This window comes from Meriones unguiculatus, chromosome 1 (assembly GCF_030254825.1).
Source record: "Meriones unguiculatus strain TT.TT164.6M chromosome 1, Bangor_MerUng_6.1, whole genome shotgun sequence".
Taxonomy (NCBI): domain Eukaryota; kingdom Metazoa; phylum Chordata; class Mammalia; order Rodentia; family Muridae; genus Meriones; species Meriones unguiculatus.
Window position 1 is genome coordinate 190,842,830 of NC_083349.1, and position 25,777 is coordinate 190,868,606.

General features: G+C 38.8%; 1 protein-coding gene across 3 annotated transcripts in view; it reads right to left on the bottom strand.

Annotated features, from left to right (window-relative positions):
• Scaper (S-phase cyclin A associated protein in the ER) overlaps positions 1-25,777 on the bottom strand; it is a 334,907-nt gene that overhangs the window by 56,178 nt on the left and 252,952 nt on the right. For all 3 annotated transcript variants that reach the window (XM_060374235.1, XM_060374232.1, XM_060374222.1), the window contains one exon: positions 22,216-22,339. In XM_060374235.1, the coding sequence (XP_060230218.1) occupies positions 22,216-22,339 (124 nt within the window). The remainder of the gene's footprint in view (positions 1-22,215; positions 22,340-25,777) is intronic.

The following is a 25,777-nucleotide window of genomic DNA, read 5'->3' on the forward strand; positions in this document are numbered from 1 at the left end:
TGGGAAGAGGCAGGCAGATCTCTGTGAGTTCCAGGCCAGCCTGGTCTACAGAGCAAGTTCCAGGAAGAAAAAAAAAAAAAAGGAAAAAAAAAAAAACCTGTCTCAGAAAGAAAAAAAAAAAAAGTTAACTCAATAGAGGCAAAACTTTCTGATTCTTTCATATACTATAGAAGAATATGAGTAATCTATTTATTGGTAATGTAGGAGGGCTATCAATTTTTATAGTTTTGAACAAAATTATACTACTTCTTATCATGAAATGTTTAAAATAGAGCAGTATTTATGAATGAAGGTGTTTTTTAAAAGAAACCCTTTGATTATCCAGAAGTGTTTTATCTAGTAATTCTACCATTTAAGAATATAGTTAATAAAAAGGAAGAAAGAATTCTGAGATATAAAGTTAATGGCCCTTACTTAAATGGCTGTTTATCTCGCCTTTAAAACCTGCTAAACACATGGCGAAGGGAACAGAGCAGTACTCTCCCCACCCTTGAGTTTTTATTAGTTTCCCTTATGAAGGTTGTGTCTACGGGGGCATTTGATGACAATAACAAAAGTAAGTAACATAGGGGAAGGATAAAACGTAATGCTCGCTGTAGTTTTCAATGTAAGCATTATCCTTGCATCATCCATTTCATGTCAGTTTTGCAGATTAAGGAATCAAAGTTCAGAGATTTCAAGCAACACCCAAATTTCAGTTTTTTTTTTGTTTTTGTTTTTTTGTTTTTTTAAACAGAAGAGTAGGGCCTTGAACCTGGTCTGCTCTATTCTAAAGCCCACATCAGTATGCTTTTCTGATCTAGCACTCACTCCTTCTCCAATCAGGCATTTCTTTGAAGAGTTTGGAGAAGCTTTGTCTGTGGAGGACAGAAGTGAAAATTGGTCACAAGTCAAACATTGCTTCATTGATGTTTTTTAAAACCTAGTGAGTTCCACAAGAGCTTTACTGTTGGCTAAAGAAAAAGCCAATATTAAATGGTTGTTGTGGAAATACTGGCTGAAATATACTAATCTCATTGTTCAGAAGCTGTAAACGTCATTTGAGAAACAAATGTTTCTTTATCTGCCTCAAAAAAAAAAAAAAAGGTTAATGTAAACCACTTACCAGTTTTCATGCTGCTTCTATTCTCTCCCTATCTCTCTATAGTTGACAGCTTTTGAAACTTACAAATATAGTTTTTGCCATGGTTTCATAACGTAGCACAAAGAAGGCAGCCTCCCTTGTGAGGCTTGTTGGACAAACTCTGCAACCTCAGGCCCGGCTCTACAGAAAGAACTTCAATACACAAGACAGTATATAACTTTTTTTTTTTTTAACCACGATTGTCTGTTTTTCAAATGTCTACAATCTTTAAATCTGATTCAACCAATTTTCTATGTTTTTGCGTTTAGCACTCTCCCCCATCTCTATTTTCCTCCTTTGAGTATTAGCCCTTTTACTGATGAGAATTGGGTTGGCTACTTTTATGTCAACTCAACCCAAGCTGGAGCCATTTTGGAAGAGAGAACCTCAGTAGAAAGTGCCTATACCAGATTGGCCTGTGGGCTGACTGGAGCTCATTTTTTTTTTTTTAGCTGTATTTATTTATTTATGTATTTTTTTTTTTCAATGCAGTTTATTCAGGAACATTGAACAATCCTCGGACCCTGGGGAAAGCCAGCCCACAGCTTAAATAGCCTCTGGGTAGCCAACCCAGGCGTGCCACGGGGGCAATGCAGATAGGTCCACATACATGGAAGCAAGCCAGATCCTCGGCCTTAGCCAAATGTGGAGTTGTTCGTGACAGAGAGCACTCACCATCGGGAAGGTGGAAGGCGGAAACCAGCTCCATCTTTAAGGCATAGCATTCCGCAGCTCTCTACAGTTCCCCCTTTTTGTTTTAGACGCATCAGGCAAGAGTAGAGGTCTGATCTCTGATATTAGAAATAAATTGGGACTTTGTACAGATGTTCATTTAGGTGTCATCCACCCAAAGAGCATCAGACCCTTCTGATACCTTTTTCTCAGAGGCGGGACCTGGGGCATCAACCCGCATGCAATCAGACATGCTCTTCTCTGGGTCCAAAGCGGCTGACCCTGAGTGCAGTGCTTAGCCTCGCATCCTGAGCTTATCATTTTAGCTTTTTATGGTATCCAACCATGCTTGGGGAGAATGTCCTGCTTCAATGGTTGTAAAGGCCTGAATGATCATGGCTGCATCACACTGTTGTGAGACTCTAATCTTGCATATATACCACAGGCAAACCAAGGAGACCAACACCAGAAAGCCTGCTAACGCTCCCATGCCCGCCCATTCCTTCAGATGATTCATGGCTGCAGCAATCCATGATGATAATCCTGTGGCTAGTCCTGCGTCCACTCTGGTAGAATTTACTGTGACAATGGCCACTCTCAGCTGCTCCATCGTAGTATCGAATTCTCCAGTCCAATTACCTAAAATATAGCTCGACAATTGTTTAGACAGATTTGCAGCACAGGAAAAATTCTCATGTTGTATGCTAGTGACACAAAGTCCAGCATACTTTCATTGACAGCCAGGTTGAGTGATTTGCCATAGGGTATCAATTTGCTCCTGCAAGAGGTCAATCCTCTGATTGAACACCATCAAGCTTCCTTTTAGTTGAGCATTAATTCCTTTATGTACAACTAAGGCATGAGCTACATTGGCTAAATGATTATTCAGGGTCTGAGCAGTCTGCCCAGTATGACTCATGGCTAATGCCCTGGTGGTTGGAGCTCATTTTTTAAATTACTAATCCATGTGGGAGGGTCCCGGTCCTGCCTATTGTGAGCGGTGCTATCTCTCTGCAGATCGTCCTTGGGTGTATAAGAAAGCAGGATGAACAAGCCATGAGAGCAAGTCAGTAAACAGCAATCCTCCGAGGCCTTTGCTTGAGTTCCTATCCTGAGTTCCCTCAGTGATAACTATTACTGAAAGTATAAGCCAAATAAAAGAAATCCTTTCTTCTCCAAGTTGTTTTTTGTTCATGAAGTTTTATCCCAGCAATAGGAACCATAACCAAGATAAGATTAGTGTTTTCTGGGCAACATTTGGTTAAATCATTTTATTCAAATGCCCAAAGACATTTTCTTTCTCCCTCTGGATAAATCTTTTCTCTCAGTTATAATTTATGGCAGTGTTTCAATAGAAAACCGTATTTCAGCTAGGAAAAAATGTCAAAATTGCCAGAATTAAGAGGCTTAGCTTCAGTGGAACAAGACAACTCTTCAGAAAGTCGTCAAAAACAAGTTTTGTTACAAAGAAAAACAAGTAGAACTCTATCGACAAGGTACACACACTGCCGAAGACAATTATTCAAAGCAGCACACTACTTCCTTTCCATATCACTTGCAGAGGTGACATGTAAGCAGCTTGCCCTTCCTGGACACTCCAATAGCTGAGGATAGAGTTACAGAGACTTGTTATCAATTTGAATTCGCTTCCTACAGAGCAGCTAGCCCAAGGGCAATACTGTTCAACTACATCACACAACATTAGTTTTTTGTCCACCCCCACTGTCTAAGTCATAATGCACAGAATACTCTGGACGCCCTGAGTTCACAGACCTCTTAAAACCTCCACACGGACCCCTTAGCTTTGAGTCTTTTTCCACTGCTGCAATAGAAAAATTAGTTATTCCCATACCCTGTTTCCTGTATTAAGAGTTGCCTGTTTTGGGGAAGGAAAGATGCCTTAGTGGTTACGAACACTGACTGCTTTTCCAGAGGACTTGGGTTCAATTCTCAGCACCCAATTCTCTGTATGTAACTTTAAGACCTGACAGCCTCACAGAGACATACATGCAGGCAAAATACCAATACACATAAAATAAATAAATTCTTAAAGAATTGGCTGTTTCAACTTAACACCAGTCTACTGTGACTGTTACATATATTGGTTCCCATGTTGGGGTTGTTTACCCATCTCAGTTGTATGCACATTTACTATGCCTGTTTCTATGCCTCTCATAACTGGATTCCTATGAACACAAGGATTAAGCCCAAAGGTTCTAAATCCATACAGCTACCAAAACCACACTGAAGTATATTTGGCCAAAACAACATTTATGATTTTTTAGCCATGCAACCTATGACATTTAAAAACAGGCACCGCTGGGTCTAATAAGATACATTAGGTAGTGTAACAGATTATCTGTGTGCCACACATGGTGAACTACCTGTGACTGTGAAACTCTTTACTTCCTAGCATGTAAATGGGAAATTCCTAAATCAATTATTTAGCATTTTACACCAAATAATATCCCTTCTGCTCATTCACTAAAGATCCTGTAGACAGAAACATAATCCTTAACTACAAAAGGTTCTCCTGGCAACAACCAGGTTTTCTTCCATTGTTAAACTTTTATTAGTTTATTTACCTAATTTATTTTATTTTAAATTGAAATATAATTAGTTTCTGCATCCCTCTCACCTCCATCTCTCGAACTCATTCCTATTTTCTTTAATTATCATTATGTATCTTTATCTACATAAATGATAAACATTTAAACACAACCTGTTGAGTCTGTTTAGTGTTGCTCATATGTATACATTTTAGAGCTGACTGCTTGGTTCTGAATAACCAACTGGGGGCTCATCTCTGAGGAAAACTAGTTCTCTCTCTCTCTCTGCAGCTGTTAATTGCGTATAACTCTTCAAAAAAAAATAGCACTACTATCCTTCTAGGTGCAAAATCCAGATACCTGAGCTCTGTCTCTCTCTCTCATCCTACGTATCTAACTAAAAATACTTATCAAGTACACATCTTAACATTCTTCTTTTAAAAAATATCATTTGTTTAGTAGGTCAAAACAGACACTGTTATTTAAAATTAAATGAATGATTCTTAATTAACACCAATTATTAATATCATAGTAAGTAGGAACAATTTCCAAATCGTATCTTCTTAAACAAATTTACCCATTAGAATCTGAGTTAGCAGTGCTGATTTCTTGTTAAAAAGCATTGCTGAAGTTTAGATATTTCTGACCCCTTCTTTTGCACATGCCACCCACCCTCACGGATGAAACGACCATTTCCCTTCTCGGGACTATTGAAGTCATCTTCTAGTGCGTCTCTTGAACCCTCTAATTCACCTCAGGATAAGTATGTGATACTTACCTGTCACAAAATTTTCAGTAGTATCTTACTACATAGAAGATTAAAGTCCAAAATCCTTAATTTGGTTTACAAAGTCCAATATGCTCTATTTCCCATATATCACTGACTTCCTGTTCACTTCTTGTACATGAGTATTAAGCTTCAACACTCTGATTCACTGAGCTCAAGATCATTTTTCTTTCTCAGGATCTGTTCCCATAGCCCAGACCAACTTTCAACCTCTGTACTTTTGTCCCATTAATATTATCCTTCAGGGTTCAGTCTGAATATCATTTATTCAGAGAAGCCTTTTGATATTCCTGCTGGCTCAGACTATGTTTATGCCCACGCAAGATCTTGTATCTCTCGTCTCTGTAGCATGTATCACATACATTCAATTGCATGGCCTTTTTTTTTTTCTTAATTGGAAAATATAAGCTCTATGACTATTAGGACAAATTTTGGTTCACCACTTAGTTCCTAGAATATACTTTCTTGTAGATTATCTGTGCTTCGTAAAAGTCCTTCAAGAATCAACAATCCAATTACTATTACCAATTACTATTACTATACAATCCAATTACTATTTTTAAATGTTTTAGATAGAAAGGAATTTCTTAAGACTTAGAAAATAGCTAACCATAGAGTTGGAATTTGAACCCAGGTAGTTTTGAATTCACTGTATTTTACCTTTTAAACTTTTTATTGGTTTTGTGAATTTCACATTATACATCCCAAACCCACTCATCTCCCCGTTCCCTCATACCTGCCTTCCACCCTTGCAACCTCCCAAAAGAAAAAAAGAACCTTGTTGCAGAAGCTGTGGTGTATGACAGCATGACAGTGTGTTCCACAGCACACCCTTCTGTCCACATTTCTTTGCTTGCAGATGTTCACTGCAGTGAGTCGTTGGTCTAGTCTGAGGCCTCTGGCTTCTGCTGCACCATCAATAGTGGATCCTCACCAGAACTCCTCTCAGATATTCTGCTGTTGCCTGTGTCGTAAAGATCTGTAGTTTTGGGTCTGTAGGAGCAGCACCTTCATGCATTCCAGCACTGCACTGATGGAATAGATGTTGAGGTAGACTCAAAGCCCTGGATCTGAGCCTGAGAGGTATCTGAGCTGGTCGGCCCACCAGCTCTCCTGCACCCGTTTCATCGGATGCTCTGGCTAGGTTATCCAATGCTACAGCCAGCAAGGGGCAGAGCTAGCTTTTTTGCTCTTCAGCCCTTGAGGCCAGTTCTCCCACTGGCCAGGGGGTGAGGAATTATTGGTGGCACTGCAGAGTAGACAAGTTGCAGGGTCAGCTCTCCCACACTCATGCTCCAGGGGCGGCTCAACCATGCCCCTGCCACCAAAGTCAGCTCTACTGTGCTGCCCAGGTGAGGTGCAGGGTCTGCTCTCCAAAGTGCTGCAGCAGGTTGGGGGCTCTCCTGCTCCGATGGCCTAGGGCCAGCTCTTCTGCCTGCCATATCTATCTACCTACCTACCTACCTTTCATCTTGCCTGTTCCCAATGGTTAATTTATATAGTACAACATAAAATCTAGGAATTGGAATAGCTATGAGCACAATGAACACACAGAATTATCTTGGCACCATAAATACACCACTTTATAACAAGTAACATATGCTTTCTTTTTACTTTCATCTAGCAACTAATACTTTTTTTTTTAAAGAGATGTATTTACTATGTATACAATGTTTTGTCTGCATGTGAGCCAGAAGAAGACACAAGATCTCATTGTTGATGGTTATAAGCCACCATGTGGCTGCTGGGAATTGAACTCAGGACCTTTGGAAGAAAAGACAGAGCTCTTAACCTCTGCGCCATCTCTCCATCTCTCCAGGCCCCCTGCAACTAATACTTATTTTCATCTTTATGTAACATTTTTTGCTTTTGAGAGTATCATGTAAATGGAATAAATCAGCATGTGACCTTTGGAGACTGACATTTTAATTCAAAAGGATGCCAAGAGCTTGTGCATATGAGTAGCTCACTAGTGTTCACTGAATATTATACCACACTATGGATGTACTAAAGCTTAACAATTTCTCATTAAATAATATCCTTGTTGCTCTCATTTTGGGACAAAAAAATTAAATCACTCATACTTAATATATTACTGATGTGTGAGGGCTTATATTCATCACTTAATTCTTTGTTCATTCTGGGAATGCTTTGTTCAGTTTATGGCATCTATACATTATATCTTTGGGTAATTTGAGGCAGTCTCTCTTATGACCTCTTGATGTACTTTTCAGTCATATCTTTTTTCTCCTGTGTCTGATGACATGAATGTTAGATATTTTGTTACAGACCTCTCAGTCCCTGAGATTTGGTTCATGTGTTTTTTATGCTAGTATCTTCTTTATTTAATTTTTATTAAGTATGATTCATTTACTTTATATCCCAGCTGTAGCCCCTTCCCCTTTCCCCTCTCTATCCCATCCTCCCTCCCTCTTCTTCTCCTATGCCTCTCCCCCAGTCCAATGATAGGGAGGTCCTCCTCTACTTCCATCTGACCCTAGTTTATCATGTCTCACCAGGACTGGCTTCTTTGTCTTCCTCTGTGGACTGCTAAGGCTGCTCCCCTCTCAGGTGGAGGTAATCAAAGAGCCAGATACTGAGTTCATGTCAGAGACAGTCCCTGTTCCCATTACTGGGGAACCCACTTGGACAATGAGCTGCCATGAGCTACATCTGTGCAGGGGTTCTAGGTTATCTCCATGCATGGTCCTTATTTGGAATATCAGTCTCAGAAAAGACCCCTGTGCCCAGAATTTTTGGTTCTGTTGCTCTCCCTGTGGCATTTCTGTCCCCTCCATGTCTTTCTATCTCCCCCTTCTTTCATAAGATTTCCTGCACTCTGCCCAAAGTTTGGCTATGAGTCTCAGCATATGTTTTGATACTCTGCTGGGTAGAGTCTCTCAGAGGCACTCTGTGGTAGGCTCATGTCCTGTTCCCTATTTTCTCCCTCTTCCGATGTCTGTCCTGTTTGCCTTTCTGAATGAAGATTGATTGAGCATCTTACCCAAGGTCCTCCTTCTTGATTAGATTCCTTAGGTGTACAGATTTTAGTATGATTATCCTATATTATATGTCTAATATCCACTTATAAGTGAGTATATACCATGTGTGTCTTCCTGCTTCTGGGATACCTCACTCTGTATCATCTTTTCTAGTTCCCACCATTTGCCTGCAAATTTCATGATTTCCTTGTTTTAAATAGCGGAGTAGTGTTCCATTGTATAAATGTACCACAATTTCTATATCCATTCCTCTGTTGAGGGACATCTAGGTTCTTTCCGGATTCTGACTATTATAAACAAAACTGCTATGAACATAGTTGAGCCAATGTCCTTGTTGAAAGGTGGAGCATGTTTCAGGTATATGGATAGAAGTAGAGGTGGATCTTGAGGTAGCACTATTCTCAGTTTTCTGAGAAAGTGCCAGATTGATTTCCAAAGTGGTTATAGAAATTTGCACTCTCACCAGCAATGGAGGAGGGTTCTCCTTTCTCCAAATCGTCTCCAGCATGTGTTGTCACTTGAGTTTTTGATCTTAGCCATTCTGATGGGGGTAAAGTGAAATCTCAGGGTCGTTTTGATTTGCATTTCCCTGATGACTAAGGATGTTGAGCATTTCTTTGTTCGATGTTCCTCTATTGAGAATTCTCTGTTTAGTTCTGTATCCCATTTTTTAATTGGATTACTTGATTTGTTGCTGTTTAATTTCTTGAGTTCTTTATATATACTGGATATTAGCCCTCTGTCAGATATAAGGTTGGTTAAAATCCTTTCCCCATCTGTAGACTCTTGTTTTGTTCTGATGACAATGTCCTTTGCTTTAAAGAAAGTTTTCAGTTTCATGAGGTCCTATTTATTGATTGTTGATCTTAGAGCCTGTGCTGTTGGTGTTCTATTCAGGAAGTTGTCTCCTGTGCCAATGAGTTCAAGGCTCTTATCCACTTTTTCTTCTAACAGGTTTAGTATGTCTGTTTTTATATTGAGGTCTTTGATCCACTTGGATTTTAGTTTTGTGCAGGGTAAAAAGTATGGATCTATTTGCATTTTTCTACACGTGGACATCCAGTTAGACCAGCACCATTTGTTGAAGATGCTTTCTTTTTTCCATTGTATGGTTTTGGCATCTTTGTCAAAAATCAGGTGCCCATAGGTGCATGGGTTTATTTCTGGTTCTTCTTTTTGATTCCATTGATCCACCAGCCTGTTTCTATGGCAGCACCATGAAGTTTTTATTACTGTTGCTTGAGATCAGGGATGGAGATACCTCCAGAAAGATCTTTTATTGTAGAGGATTGTTTTAGCAATTCTGGGTTTCTTGTTATTCCATATGAAATTGAGAATTTTTCTTTCAAGGTCTGTAAAGAATCATTATTAAGGTGTATTTTCTCTGCTCTTCAAATTGGATATTAGGCTGTTCTGTTTTCAAATTTATATTTTCATTCTCTACATTCTATTACTAAGTCTTTACACTGACTTTAAAATTTTTCCTTCACTATCAGTTTTAGTTGTAATGTTTCTTTTTAATTATTCTTCATTTTTGTACTTGCTAAAACCATTTTCATTTGCTTATACATATTAATAATTACATGATGAAGTATTTTTATAATGGCTGCCTTAAAACCTTTGTGCAAAAAAAAAAAAAAATGTAGCCTCAATAAGCTATCTTTCTTGGTTGAGATTTCCCTAGTTCTTATCATGTTGAATGATTTTATTTTCAATGCAGCTTGAAAATTTTGGGTATTCTAAGATTCTGTGTTCTCTTCAAATCTTGTATTTTAGAAAGTGTCTTCCTGACATGATGTTAGCGGTGGGGCAAGACCTGCCATCTCATCACTGTCAGATGAGGGTGGAAGCCCAGGTATTTCACTGACCTTCACTGACATTCCTGATAGTAGTGATGCTGCCTTGTTATTTTGGGCTAAGATAAGAATTCACGTTAGTGCAAAGACACAGCATGTCACGTCTTCCTAAGTTATCTTCACAAGACAAGGACTGGGTTTGCTACCAAGGATGGGTGGTACCTTTACTAATATCTAACTTAGTTCCTGTTGATGAATCCTGGAAAGGGGGCAGTCTGTGTGGTTCTCATTTCTTTATTTCTGAAAAATGTGTATCAGTAAGACATAGAACAGATCAATACTTGTCAAAGCCAGGGAGAAAAAGTGACATTGACTTCAAAGGGAGCATTTACAGGGTAATAAAACTGTTCTAGATCTAGACTATAATAGTTCTCCAGTACGTAGGCTTTTGAATCTGGGTTTCTAAACCCAATGTTTTCAGGAATTCAGAATAATTAATTTATGTTTGTGTGTATCATTACTTCATTCATTTTTATTGTTAAGTGCACAATATATCCTATTCTGTTTATAACCTTACCTGTTGATAGATATGTATGTTGTTTAGCACAGTTAGTTATTTATGGATAGGACTTCTAAGATCGTTCTCGAAGAAGTGTTTGTGAAGAAATGTTTTAGTTTTTCTTGGATAAATAGCTAGGAATGGGATTGCTAGGATATAGCTAGTTAAGTGCACATTTTAAAGAACTTTCCAAACCTAAAGCATGTTTCTTTTTTTGTTTGTTTTAAATACAGGATCTGTTAAACTGTACTGCTAACATTTAAGAGGAAGGAAGTTGTCTTTCACGGAATAGGAATGCTGGAGCATAGGTATGGTAAGACTTTCAATTACTGCAGTCAGAGGTGTTAATGAGACCCAATGTTGCTGATTTTCTCTAAACAGAGTGCTTTTACAGGTGAGAATGAGCTGAGCTGGAGTAGAGGCTAACCATAAAGAATGCATTTAGTCCATTCTCAGATCTCATAAAACCCCAAGAGGAACAGGAAGGGCACAGAAACAGGAACTTAGCTGTGTGCACGACCACTTTAATGTCTGCTCTTCCTATTTCTTTCATTTACTAGGAAAACAATGCCCATTGCTTTCTACCTACATGAACTTGTATCTCCACATGAACACCATGATGCTGGACCGTAAGTGTCAGGAGGGCAGGCCAAGACTGAGTTCTTACAGGGTTCTGCGGAAGGCCTGAGCAGGGTTGCCTGTATTCACTCTTCTCATTTCCACCCACCCTGCACCCCAGACTCAACATGTATTACTCTCTTCTCCAGTCCACCTTCCTTTCCTAGCCCTGTCTTCACTGTTTGTTCTCCTGGTCTTCCTTTTGTTTAAGTCTTCCACTTTTTTTCACCTCTGAATTTTCTGAACATGTACACATGTGGGCCTTTGTATAACTCTTTACCTTCCTAGGTCCTCTGTTACTTGCTTCAGCTTTCTCCTAGTTTTTGCTTTTGGACAGTGGCTACCAAGCCATCCCCAGCTACATTAGCTAGGGGGCAACTGAACCACCTGCCATTGCTGATAGCCTCTTACTTTCAGCTGTAGTCATCCCCGTGCAGCCAGACCAGCCACATCTTACTACAAGATACCCGTATTACCTATTTCCCATCTGGATATTGGGAATGCCTATTTTTCCGACTTTCTGTGTTCTGGTTAGTTTGTACTGTCAACTTGACATAACCTAGAATCCTCTGACAAGAGGGAACCACAACTGAGGAACTGTGATTGGTCTATCACTGGCCTCAAACTCACAGAGCCCCACCTGCCTCTGCCTCCCAAGTGTCAGAGTTAAAGGAGTGTGACACCATTCGTGGCGTATACTTACATAAGTTATATTTCTTTACATTTCAAATATATCTCATGTAGATAATAACTGGTTCCTTCTTTTTTCAGTTTCAATAGTTTTTGCTTTATAATGAGGGTAAATATTCATTTATATATTTATTGTTACTTTAGGTCCTCTGTTTAGTTTTATGTCCACTGATTCATTATTGTTTTGTTTTCCTCCTGTTTTATTTTCTAGTTCTTATTCTCCTTTCTGTTGAATTTTTGGGTGTTTTAGAAGCCAATTTCAGTTTTATCTATTGAATTCTAAGTTAATTTGCTTGTAGTTTGCTCTAAAGGTATTAATACACACAATCTTAACTTTTCACTATACACTTGAAACTGATATTATGCAACTTTTTGAAAAAATGTAGAATAATAGGGCTGGAGAGAAGGCTCAGCTATTTAAGCACTGGCTGTTCTTCCAGAGGACCTAGGTTGAATTCCTACCATCCACATAGTGTCTCACTGTCTAACAGAGCATTCTAACCCCCTCTTCTGGCCTATGCAAACACTGTATGCAAGTGCTACAGGGACATGCATGCAGGCAAAATACTTACATAAAAAGAAAACGTAGTAATATAGATTCTCCCTGAATCTTTACAATATGTAGGATGATATGTACAATATCATGTGCAGCAAAAATGACAAATATTATACAACCCTGTAAGACAATGTTGACATTTTTGCTTTAAATTATGTTTTTAAAAATTTAGGTACTACAGACTTTCCATTTGTACTGCTCTTCATTCTTTCCTAAAGAATTTTCTTATCTAGCAGTGTGTGTGTCTGTGTGTGTGCATGCACGCATGCTGTTGGTGACTGAACCTGGGGTCTTACTACCAGTGAGCTACAACACAAGCCTAGTACAAGTGTGCTAGCAACTAATCTTGTGATGTATATATTTTCAATATAAAAATATTAAGTATATATAAATATGTGTAAATTCATAAAATTTCATTTTTACATTTATTTTTAGAACCTACAGCAACTGTGTGTGTGTGTGTGCGTGCATGTGTGTAAGGGGGGTCGTACAGACCACAGCATACATGTGGAGGTCAGGAGCAACCTGAAAGAGTCAGTTCTTTTCCTTTACTACAGTGGTCCCAGGGATTGTATTAGACTGTCAGGCCTGGGGCCAAGAACCTTTACCTATGGCAAATCTTAACACCCCTTGCATTTATTTCTGACGCATATCTTTGCAGATGTATAAATCAAGGACCGTAACATTTTTCCTTCAGCATTTGAAAGATGAATTTGTATTCTAATTACACTAGTAACAAATTATGGAACTTTGGTGAGCATCTTACCTCACACATCTCCCATCTAACTTTTGACATCCCTGTCATCTTTCTACAGCAGATGGACTGAACTCGACCAGAAGTTATGAAGGTCTCCTCTCTAGTTCTATAACTCTCTTTCAAGAAGATACATAGCTTGGTGAACACAAACTGAGCTTGTCTTTTGATGAAGGAAAAGGCAAGGTATATGAGACACCTAAGCAAGTGCCACATGATGAAGCAAAAAGGAAAAATGATGCAACTGGCATCAGGAAGAGTACAGATCCCTTCACTGCTGAGATTTCTGCACCCATGTAATTAACTATGGAACCCCTGTTCTGGTTGCTCAGGATAAAGAAAACAATTTGGCAACCAGGGAGTTCCAGGCCTCGCTGCTATAATGAAAGTCAAACAGGCACCTGGAAGGGTCTGCACATGGTTAAGTGAAAAACAATCTGAGACTCTAAGACTGCACTTATGCTTCCTTTGTTTGCATCCAGGGCTTTCCTGTCACCTGAAAAGCCCAACAGCTTCGTTGGTCAACAGTATCATATCAATTATTTAAGCTTTGTACATTACTTTTCAATTAACAGCCTCCTTAGCTCCAGAAAATACATACCTATAATTTATCAGCATATTTTTCTGAATATTTCAAAATAAAAGGTCACTATGAATCAGAAATAAGACTGCTAATAAAATATTTAATGCATTTAAAAACAGAAGGAACCATCAAGACGTTAAAATCTTTTAATTAAATGATTCTTTACTATATCCTACTCAAGTGACAATATTAAACATAAAATCAAAGTCACAAAAGTTTTTGCTGTTTCATTTTTATAGTTAATAAAGTAAGGACACAATTCAGTCTATAGCAGGAGTGCGGGACAAGCACTAGGAAAACAGGGGGTCACGATTCTGCCTGTGTATAGCTCTGGGGCCCCTTCTCCACATCAACCTGCTCCTCAGATTGTTGAGCTGCTCTGCTCCCATCCAACATTAAATGCCTGTCAGTTCACAGCACTGAGTAGCACCATCAGTGTTTTGTTTAATGGCATAAAACACAAAGCAATCCTCTTATAAATCTTAAGTATCTATTACAAAATTGTTGATTTATATAAACATGGTTGTGAAACATACCTTGAATTTTCTTCACTCATGACTGATGTCCTACTTAAACACATCTTATTGTTTTATAAGAGTCTGATCATTTTTGATACTTAATTCTGAAATTAATCCAGTATTTTAATTGTGTTGTGATTTGAATGTGAAATACTCTGGATAGGCAATTGTGTCTGAACACGTGGTCATCAGCTGGTAGAGATGTTTTGGAAGAACATTTAGGGTGGGCATTGATACTTCCTGTCCATTCTGTTTCCTTCCTTCTTCCCTACTGTGAAAAACTGCATCCCTTCAAACTGTAAGCCTAAGTAAATACCTGCTTATCAGGTATTTGGCCACAAGTAATAATTTCACTTGAAACTAGCCGTAAAGTCAGTATTCATTCATGTTGTGGCTTTTTAAGTCTTAGTAATGTTTTCTTTGTATATATCATTTTTTTAAAATCTACTCATCTATTGAGGGCATATAGGTTATTCCAACCTCTTGGCCTTGTGAATATACAATGAACATGACAATACAGGTTTTATTCAAGATCCCAATTTTAATTCTTTTGACTAGATGTTCAAAAGCTATGATCACATAGCAGTTCCATTAAAAACAATGATGGACATCAAACAGTTTTCCTCAGCGACTGTATCACCTCACGTTCCCAGTGATGCAGAAGGTTCTAGTTTAGCCATATCCTAACCGGTGACTGCTACTTTCTGATTTAAAAAGCAAGTGTGGCCATCTTAAAAGCGCGAAGTAATATATCACAGTGTTTTGGATTAGCGATTTACTAATCCTGGAGGATTAGCAAGTTAGATCATCTCTTCACATACCTGTTGTCTTTTAATTATCTTCTTTTAAGGAATGCTAGTTAAGCCTCTGATTTAAATTTGCAGCTTTCTTTGCTTAAGGGAGCTGTGGAATCTGTTGTAGAATTACTATAGTGAAATTTTTAGTGCATGTATTATTTTCTTCACTTCTAACTCTGGTTAGTTCTTTTAAATATATGTTTTATCTTTGTTGATAATCTCATGATACAATAACCCTGTCATGTCTAAAAGATACTATCTTGCAGTAGTCATTCCAACTTATTGGCTCTTATTCTCACAATCTTTTTTGACCCTTCTTTGTTGATGCTAAATGAGATTTAGGTGTAGAGGTTATGTTATAACTGTCTTCTATGGGTCTGGGCACTCCACCATAGTCTGTATTTCGATCAGTTAAGATTCTCTGGAATAGCCTCTGTCTTCTGATGAGGCATGAGGGCTCCACTTATTCAGATAATGCGTGAATGCCTCTCCACCTTATTTTTGAAACAGTTTCTCATTGAAGTTGTGGACTACTAATTAGCTAGGGCAATTGGCTAGCAAGCCCAATGAATCCTTCTGTCTTTGTGTTTCCAGTGAGGGGTTTTGATGGGTGCTAGGGTTCTGAACCCCTGTCCTGATGCTTATACAGCATGTACTTTACCATCCTGAGCCATTTTACCAGCACATTAGTGACTTCTTTAAGCAAAATTCTGTCTCATTTTCTCTTCCCTGTCTGGAACTTTCATAATGTATGTATTGGCCAGTTTGAGGGTCTCTGTAAGTCATTTAAGATGTCATCCCCCTTTTTGTTGCTCCTTCTCTTTTAGTTCTTCTTTCTAGATCATTTCAGACCACCTGATTTAAACTTGTAGCTCTCTTTGCTTAATGGAACTTGGAACATGTTGTGGACAATCACCACAGTAAAATTTTCAGTGCATTTATTATATTCACTTCTAAATCTGCTTGGTTCTTTTAAATATATGTTTTATCTTTGCTGATATTCTCATTTTCCCATCAGTATTTTTTCAAGTTTATAAACTATCTTTATAACAGCTGTTTGTTTGTTTGTTTTTCCTCAGTCCATGTGCTTCTGTTTCCTTAGGACCTTCATTTATAGATTTAGCTGGCTCTTTTGTTAGGACATGATTCTGTTTCTTTGTTTTGTTTTGTTTTGAGACAGGGTTTCTCTGTGTTTCCTTGGCTGTCCTGGACCTCACTCTGTAGACCAGGCTGGCCTCAAACTTAGAGATCTGCCAGCCTCTGCCTCCCAAGTGTTGGGATTAGAGGCATGTGCCGCCACTGCCTGGTCATTTTTGTAACTTTTGTTGAACTTTGTGCAATTGAAAATCTGCGTCCTCTTCTAGTCTGGCTTCCAAATGGAAAGATTCTAAAGAATAAACTGACACAGAGATTGTGGGGCCTCTGGAATCTCTTTTGGAAGATACAAACTTCTCTGAGTCATATGAATACCCTGTTAGGATGAAGATAAACACTTTTTAAGTCAGAAAGATATCTATGAACATTCTCTGGTTAATGTTCTAGGTATCCTTGCTGTCTCTTGTTCTCAGTAATCTCCACAGTAGAACCCCAAGAGAAGTGACTGAGATAAACGTAGTCCTTCAGGTAGTTCCCTGAAAGCTGGAATACTGAAGTAACTAATGGCTTCACTCTTCTAACTCCAGCAGAAAAGCTGAGAGTTGCGTGTCTTCTGAGCACAGCCTCTAAGGCACTTTGGTGCTACAGCTTGCTGTCTCTCTTGCCGTTAGATTCAGTAGTCCCTATCCATCAGGGCATGCTGGTTCTTTCCAAGCCTTTGGGTATGGAAAGACAGAAATCAGTCTGCTAGAACTTCTGTCTCCACTAACTCTGTCCTGGAAAAGCTGTGAGCTAAACCTTGGCATTGAGCTGTGGTAGTCTGACAAAGTATAATCTTGGGTAAAGTGAAAGGGATCTTTTTACTTGCTTCATCTCAGTGTGAATTCTCAGTCAGGTTGTATGGTGCACTGTAACTTCTTAATTGGTCTCTGGAGTTTCCATAAAGGTATACTGGCCAGTATATTTAGTCACTGTCTTTGTTGGGGAATGAGACATCAGGCTTCCTTTTCTGCCATCTTGACTTTTTTTTTTTTTTTTTTTTTTTTTGGTTAGCCTTTTTATTGTGTTCCGCTGAGTTTTTCTAGAACCCTTAAGGAGACATATGCCATTCTATACTCTGGGATGAACTAGACTTAGAGAAGATGTTTAATTACTTCATAGAGAAAGAAATCCACTTTAATATGTTTAAACCTTTCATGTTTCACTGAAGATACTATCCCAGTGTTAGCTTCCATTCTTAGGGAAAACTTGTCATAATGAACTGTCTTTTGCAGCACTCCAAATAAATTCCCACAAAGCATATCCTAAAAATACTACTTTGTCTTAACACTGCAAGAAGCATTACTTGTATTGTGTTATAAATGCTGGTTTATATATTTTAAAATTATGAAACCAGAAGTATAGAAACTTCATTTCTTTTTTTCTTTTTTTAAATTTTATTTTATTTTATTTTTTCAATGCAGTTTATTCAGGAACCTTGAACAATCATCTGACCCTTGGTAAAGCCAGCCCACTTTAAATAGCCTCTGGGTAGCCAACCTCAGCATGCCACGTGGGCAATGCAGATAGGTCCACATACATGGAAGCAAGCCAGATCCTCGGCCTTAGCCAAATGTGGAGTTGTTCGTGACAGAGAGCACTCACCATCGGGAAGGTGGAAGGCGGAAACCAGCTCCATCTTTCAGGCGCGGCATTACGCAGCTCTCTACAGTTCCCCCTTTTTGTTTTAGAAGCATCAGGCAAAAGTAGAGGTCTGATCTCTGATATTAGAAATAAATTGGGACTTTGTACTGATGTTCATTTAGGTGTCATCCACCATGAGTCATACTGGGCAGACTGCTCAGACCCTGAATAACCTTTTAGCCAATGTAGCTCATGCCTTAGATGTACAAAAAGGAGTTAATGCTCAACTAAAAGGAGGTTTGATGGTGTTCAATCAGAGGATTGACCTCGTGCAGGACCAAATTGATACCCTATGGCAAATTGCTCAACTTGGCTGTCAATGAAAGTATGCTGGACTTTGAGTCACTAGCATACAACATGAGAATTTTCCCTGTGCTGCAAATCTGTCTAAACAATTGTCTAGCTATATTTTAGGTAATTGGACTGGAGAATTCAATACTACGACGGAGCAGCTGAGAGTGGCCATTGTCACGGTAAATTCTACCAGAGTGGACGCAGGACTAGCCACAGGATTATCATCATGGATTGCTGCAGCCATGAATCATCTGAAGGAATGGGCGGGCATGGGAGCGTTAGCAGGCCTTCTGGTGTTGGTCACCTTGGTTTGCCTGTGGTATACATGCAAGATTAGAGTCTCACAACAGAGTAATGCAGCCATGACCATTCAGGCCTTTACAGCCATTGAAGCAGGACAGTCTCCCCAAGCATGGTTGGCTACCATAAAAAGCCAAAATGCTACGCTCAGGATGTGAAGCTAAGCACTGCACTCAGGGTCAGCCGCTTTCGACCCAGAGAAGAGCATGTCTGATTGCATGCGGGTTGATGCCCCAGGTCCCGCCTCTGAGAAAAAGAAACTTCATTTCTAGGCATATTTAAATTTACCTTCTCAAAATGCCACATGGCATAATAGTCCTTCCATCTGTCAACCTCTAACAAGCACCATTTTGTGCTGAACACTAAGAGTTTCTGATATCTTGTAAGTTCCTTTCTTCTCAGCTGCAGGCTTCTAGAATAAGGACTTGTGTTAAATTTTGTAACTGTGTCATCTGAACAGTACTAAAGAGGTCACTGAAATGAAATGTAAGAGTTTAGAGCAAATTTCAAGCAGCCAGAGGGTATAAAAATGTCTTCTAAAGCATTTGGGTTTATCAAGAACCAAGAAGTCTGAAGTGCCTAATATTTAAGTGTCTTATAAATTCTACTGGGTCACAATTAGCTTCTTTTATCCATTTTCTATCACTTCTGAACAATGTTGGTGACTACTCCTTACCCCTATTTAAGAGGTCTCATCAAATTAATGATCCGTATTTCAGTTATATGTACATGAAAACCACTTACGAGGACAGACAGAAATGCACTCAAGTTCTCAAATTACTACTAGAAACATAAAAGTAACCACCAAAATCCACCCTAAACTAGGAAACACACCTTTCTTCCTTCACGGCTACAAAACCAGTCACAGCACTAGGCAACTGACAATTCTAATATGACAAGCCTGTAAGAAACAGAAATAATCAGAATGAAAAAGGAGGGCTAAAATACGTTTGACAAAGCAGTTGTTCCTGGATCCAACCCGAGAAAAATTAACAGCAAAAGAAACACACAATGGGATGGAATCTATTACTGCAAAACTAAAAGTGTTTCTGAGTGATCACAAGCAAGAGAATATTCAAAGGAAGTAAGGACTTTCAAACAAGAGAGAAATAAGTTACTTAAGACTTTGGCTGATAGCTGGCACTGAGTAAATAAATGATACTAAGAGTCAGCTCAAGTGTCCCTTGTGACAGACCAGGTAGAATCACAGAATGTTTTCTTCCACCGTTCCACAGCTCTTTACAAAGAAGGTCATCCCACCATTTCTATATGATAAATCAAAGACTGTGATCTTCTCAAGTCAAGTGAATTTTAATCTGTAAATCTGATATATGCAGGTGAATTGAGAGGTAATTAATTCCTATAGGCAGAGCCTTCAGGAACGGGGATCAGTGCCCTCCGAGCAGGCAGCTAAGGAGCTAGTTTGCTCTTCTCTGCCAGGTGAAGCTTCTGCATAAGAGGACCTGCACAGGAACCTATGTTACCTGACCTTAGATGTCTAGCTTTTAGCACAATGTATAAAAGCTACACATCTACAGTGTTATGGTCAGAGCTGCCCAAGCCAAGATGTCACCTATCTTATCCCCTATGCAGGGATTTCCTAGAAGGCTGGGATCACAGCCTCGTTTTACTGTCTCAATCATTTCTATTAATAAAGCTTTTTCCCTTAAAAAGTATGATAGAATTTATTACTGTAAGATATTTTGTTCATTCTTTCATATTTCAAATGCCATTCTATTCAGTTCCCTGTTCTATTTAAAGCAATGTTCCCTCTTACAGTATCAACAGAAGAAATTCTTCCAAACTATTATAGTGTACAACTGAGGGGAAATATTGGGATTTAGTATTTTTCCTCATTCTCATTTTAAAATAATTTTAGATCAACAAATCCATTAAAAAAAAAGTAGACTAAGGCCAGGCCTGGTGACACATGCCTTTAATTCCAACACTCAGAGAGGCAGAGGCAGGCAGATCCCTATGAGTTCAAGGCCAACCTGGTCTACAAAGTGAGTTCAGGACAGCCGAGGCTACACAGAAACCCTGTCTTGAAAAACCAAAAACCAAAAAGAAAAAAAATGAAATGTAGACCCAGTTAACCCAGTGTCCCCCATTATCAATAAAACCACAGTACAATCATTGAGAAGTTAGGATTAAGTCACTAAAATGAACTGTTTTACAAAACTTATTTAAATCCCTCATTTCCCCCACTAATCAATCCCTCTTCCCCCCACCCCTGAATCATAGTCTCATCTTATATTTAATGGCTGCATCTCCTTAGTCTCTCCATATAGTGGTGGTTATCACATTAACCCTGTCTTTCACAGCACTGATATTGTTAAAAACTATCAGTCAGTTCTACTGTATAGGTGGTCCCTGAATTTAGATTTTTATAGATCTAGATTTGACTCCCAATTATGTGATTCTGATCTACAAAGCCTTAAAGTCAGATTCTCAGGGACTCAAATTTATTTGTTAAACAGGTAACAAGGACTTTTAAGACTATTCTGAAAATTAAAATTAAATCTGAGATAAAAGATATTAAGTCTTTCTGCCTATTCTTGAAGATTTTTTTTTTTTTTTTTTTTTTTTTTTTTTTTTTTTTTTTTTTACTATGAGAAAGATACTTTAGTAACTTATTTTGTAAATAAAACCATGCACAATTTAGCCTTGGATCCACACACAATGCCATCACTGTAAACAGTTGGCGTTATCATGTGTGGCAGTGCTGGTGGTCTGCATCTTTGCTTGCTGTTTCACACTGCTCTCTCTAATTCTTGCTGGCTACATATAAGGCTTCAGAGTCACTATGAGTTTTAGCTTGTGATCACTGATCAGTAAGGATTAATATAGTTACTCATACACAACGATCTATCAAATCTACTATCCTCTGTTAGGATATTGGGCATAGTAATAAGCTACTTGTCTTCATGGATTTAGTGGTAAAACAGACAAGTAAATAATTATAATTCAGTATAACCAGGTCTATGAGATGTGATATCTAGGGTTACATAAAAAAGCATTCTTAAACCTGGGATTGGGAAAACAGCTTTGTGATTTCATCAAGAAGATGCTCTTGTGTGTAAATTAAGGCCACAGAATGCAGAGGAAAGAAGGGAAGAAAAGGGACAAAGGTGTGGCATGGAAGGAGAGCAATTAGAACTAGGGGGGGTAGAAGCTGGCTTGGAAATCTCCTGTGTTGTAAACCTGCAGTGCCAATACTTCAGGGGCTCAGAAAACTCATCAGGAAACTTCTGGTCCCAGGGCTCCAAAGACTGCAGTTGGTAGACCTAAACCTTGGGATATTACACTGCGCTTACCTCATTTAACATCTGTGAATGGAGGTAAAATTTAAGGTGAAAATGGGCTGCTCGTTCACATCGTAAGTAAGTTTGCCCTTTCTCACAAGGACATTTCCTACATTTTCTTTTATGTGTAAATGGTCATGGAAAATTTCTTTTAAAATAGGCCCTTTGACATATGCTGATGAGAGGCTCTGAGGCCCTCTCAGTTTTCTCTTTCTGATACCCATTCCTGTGGCTATGGAGGTTTGGCATTGGATCCACCTGACTCCAGAGTCAAGTTTAACATATAAACTTCTGTTCTTCACAAGCGTTGCATAGCTGTTACTCATTAAACATTAGAACTTAAAAGACTCTGACACAAAATGTTCAATAACTCAGAGCTTTCACTGTCAGTTCCTATTGTACATTTGTAACCATCTTCACACCCCTTGACCCCTTTTCAATCTGGACAGTAAATGGGCTGAGTTCTTAGATTTTGCTACAGGAGTATTTCTCAAACCTTAACAGCTTCTTACTCAAGGCACTGATATTACATACCGTCAACTGGTGTATCAGGAGATCCATTAAGAAGGTAATCTTGTTACTAAACAGAACATCAGTGCAGTTTTCTGAACAGTTACTGCAGGTGAGGTTGTAAACATTGATTGCATTGCAGAGAGACCTAATAGGAAGGAAAACACCATTTGTAAAACCCAAGTAACTCTTCTCCCAACAATTTAAAATACATAAAGTCAATGGGACAGAAGGAACAGGCATGAGATGGAAGCTGATCTATAAAACCAACCCGAACCCTGTCAGGCACAGGCCCATCACCTCAACATAAAAGGGGGTTATTTTCATACAAGAGCAGTGCTCATTAGTACCTAACAGCTCTCACTAATAGCCATTAGCTACAGGGCAGACAATGCAAATAATTTCCCAGCTTTTCTGATAATGTCTTCATTTAAGACGAGATATGTGGGGTTTTTTTTTCTCTATGTTGTTGAGAATTTTTCTTTCAAGATCTGTAAAGAATTGTGTAAGTATTTTGATGGGAAATGCACTGAATCTGTAGATTGCTTTTGGTAAGATGGCCATTTTTACTATGTTAATCTTACTGAGCCATGAGCATGGGAGATCTTTCCTTCTTCTGATATCTTCTTCAATTTCTTACTTCAGAGACTTGAGGTTGTTTTTTTGTTTGTTTGTTTGTTTTGTTTTCCAAACGAGTCTTTCACTTTGACAGTTAGAGTTACAACAAGGTACTTTATGTTATTTGTGGCTATTGTGAAGGGTGTTGTTTCCCTAATTTCTTTCTCATCCCGTTTGTCTTTTATATACAGGAGGGCTACTGATTTTTTTGAGTTAACGTTTTATCCAGCCACTTTGCTGAAGGTGTTTATCAGCTTTAGGAGAAACCCAGAATAGCTAAAACAATCCTCTACAATAAAAGATCTTCTGGAGTTATCTCTATCCCTGATCTCAGGCTGTACTATAAAGCAACAGGAATAAGAACTGCATGGTGCTGGCATAGAAACAGACTGGTGGATCAATGGAATAAAAAAGAAGAACCAGAAATAAATCCATGCACCTATGGACACCTGTTTTTTGACAAAGAAGCCAAAACCACACAAAGGAAAAAAAAGAAAGCCTCTTCAACAAATGGTGCTGTTCTAACTGGATGTCCACATGTGGAAAAATGCAAATAGATCCATATCTAGCATCCTGCACAAAATTAAAGTTCAGTGGATCAAAGACCTTAATATATAACCAGAGACACTAAATCTATTAGAAGAGAAAGTGGGGAAGAACCTTGAGCTCATTGGCACAGGAGACAACTTTCTAAACAGAACACCAGCAGCTCAACACCTCAATTAATAAATGGGCCCTCATGAAACTGAAAAGCTTCTGTAAAGCAAAGGACACTGCAACAGAACAAAACAACAGCCTACAGATTGGGAAAAGATCTTCACCAACCCTATATCTGACAGAGGGCTAATATCCAGTATATATAAAGAACTCAAGAAGTTAAACAGGAACAAATCAAGTAATCCAATAAAAAATGGGATACAGAGCTAAACAGAGAATTTTCAATAAAAGAATATGGAATGGTGGAGAAACACTTAAAGAAAGGCTCAACATCCTTAGTCAACAAGGAAATGCAAATCAATGACTATAAGATTCCATCTTACACCCATCAGAATGGCTAAGATCAAAAACTCAAGTGACAACACATGCTGGAGACGATTTGGAGAAAGGAGAACCCTCCTCCATTGCTGGTGAGAGTGCAAATTTCTATAACCACTTTGGAAATCAATCTGGCACTTTCTCAGAAAACTGAGAATAGTGCTACCTCAAGATCCACCTCTACTTCTATCCATATACCTGAAACATGCTCCACCTTTCAACAAGGACATTGGCTCAACTATGTTCATAGCAGTTTTGTTTATAATAGTCAGAATCCGGAAAGAACCTAGATGTCCCTCAACAGAGGAATGGATATAGAAATTGTGGTATATTTATACAATGGAACACTACTCCGCTATTTAAAACAAGGAAATCATGAAATTTGCAGGCAAATGGTGGGAACTAGAAAAGATGATACAGAGTGAGGTATCCCAGAAGCAGGAAGACACACATGGTATATACTCACTTATAAGTGGATATTAGACATATAATATAGGATAATCATACTAAAATCTGTACACCTAAGGAATCTAATCAAGAAGGAGGAAAGGAGGACCTTGGGTAAGATGCTCAATCAATCTTCATTCAGAAAGGCAAACGGGACAGACATCGGAAGAGGGAGAAAATAAGGAACAGGACATGAGCCTACCACAGAGTGCCTCTGAGAGACTCTACCCAGCAGGGTATCAAAACATATGCTGAGACTCATAGCCAAACTTTGGGTAGAGTGCAGGAAATCTTATGAAAGAAGGGGGAGATAGAAAGACATGGAGGGGACAGGAGCGCCACAGGGAGAGCAACAGAACCAAAAAAATCTGGGCACAGGGGTCTTTTCTGAGACTGATACTCCAAAGAAGGACCATGCATGGAGATAACCTAGAACCCCTGCACAGATGTAGCCCATGGCAACTCATTGTCCAAGTGGGTTCCCCAGTAATGGGAACAGGGACTGTCTCTGACATGAACTCAGTATCTGGCTCTTTGATCACCTTTCCCTGATTGGAGAGCAGCCTTACCAGGCCACAGAGGAAGACAATGCAGTCAGTCCTGATGAGACCTGATAGGCTAGTGTCAAAGTGATGGGGAGGAGGACATCCTTTATCAGTGGACTTAGGGAGGGGGATGGGAGGAGATGAGGAAGACAGGATGGGACTGGGAGGAGATGAGGAAGACAGGATGGGACTGGGAGGAGATGAGGGAGAGGGTACAGTAGAGATTCAAAGTGAGTAAAATATAATTAATAAAAATAAATAAACTAAAAAAATTGGAAAAAAGAAATGTAAATGGCCAAGCTCCACTGCATACCCAGTAAACAGAAACTTGTATCTTAAAAAATTCTGCAGCCAGAGATGAAAACCACAGGTCTCAGAAACACCATTTGAGCATTAATCAATCAGTTAATTAATTCACCATATACTGCAGGTCCCTGACACTGATCATGCATTGTGCAATGGAGATAAGCCAGGGAAGCGTCACAGTGCTGATGTTTTTATTGGGAAAAAGAAGGTGAGGAGAGCCCCTGCTATAGCAATGTCTGATACAGTTGGATGTGACCACACAATTGGTGGATTCCTGGAAGTTGATTACAGCATAGTGCACCACTGAAGAGTACAGCTGCAGGGACCAGATACTTCCTGTTACCATTTAAGATTTTCCCAAGTTTCTAACGTAGCATTTCATCACTTATTTCACATGTTTAAAAACAAGAACATATGTACACTTCCTGTGACTGTCATGAGATTTAAGTGAGATAATATAGTACTCAGGTCACTACTTAATAAGTAGAACTCATTATGGTTACAAGAATAAGACTTCATTTTTTTTTTTCTGTAAGGTAAAAATAGGTGTTTAGGATTATAAAAATAATTATATTTGAGAAGGGTATGTATGAAGATATGATAAAAATGATAAGAGAAAATTTACTATTTGTAAT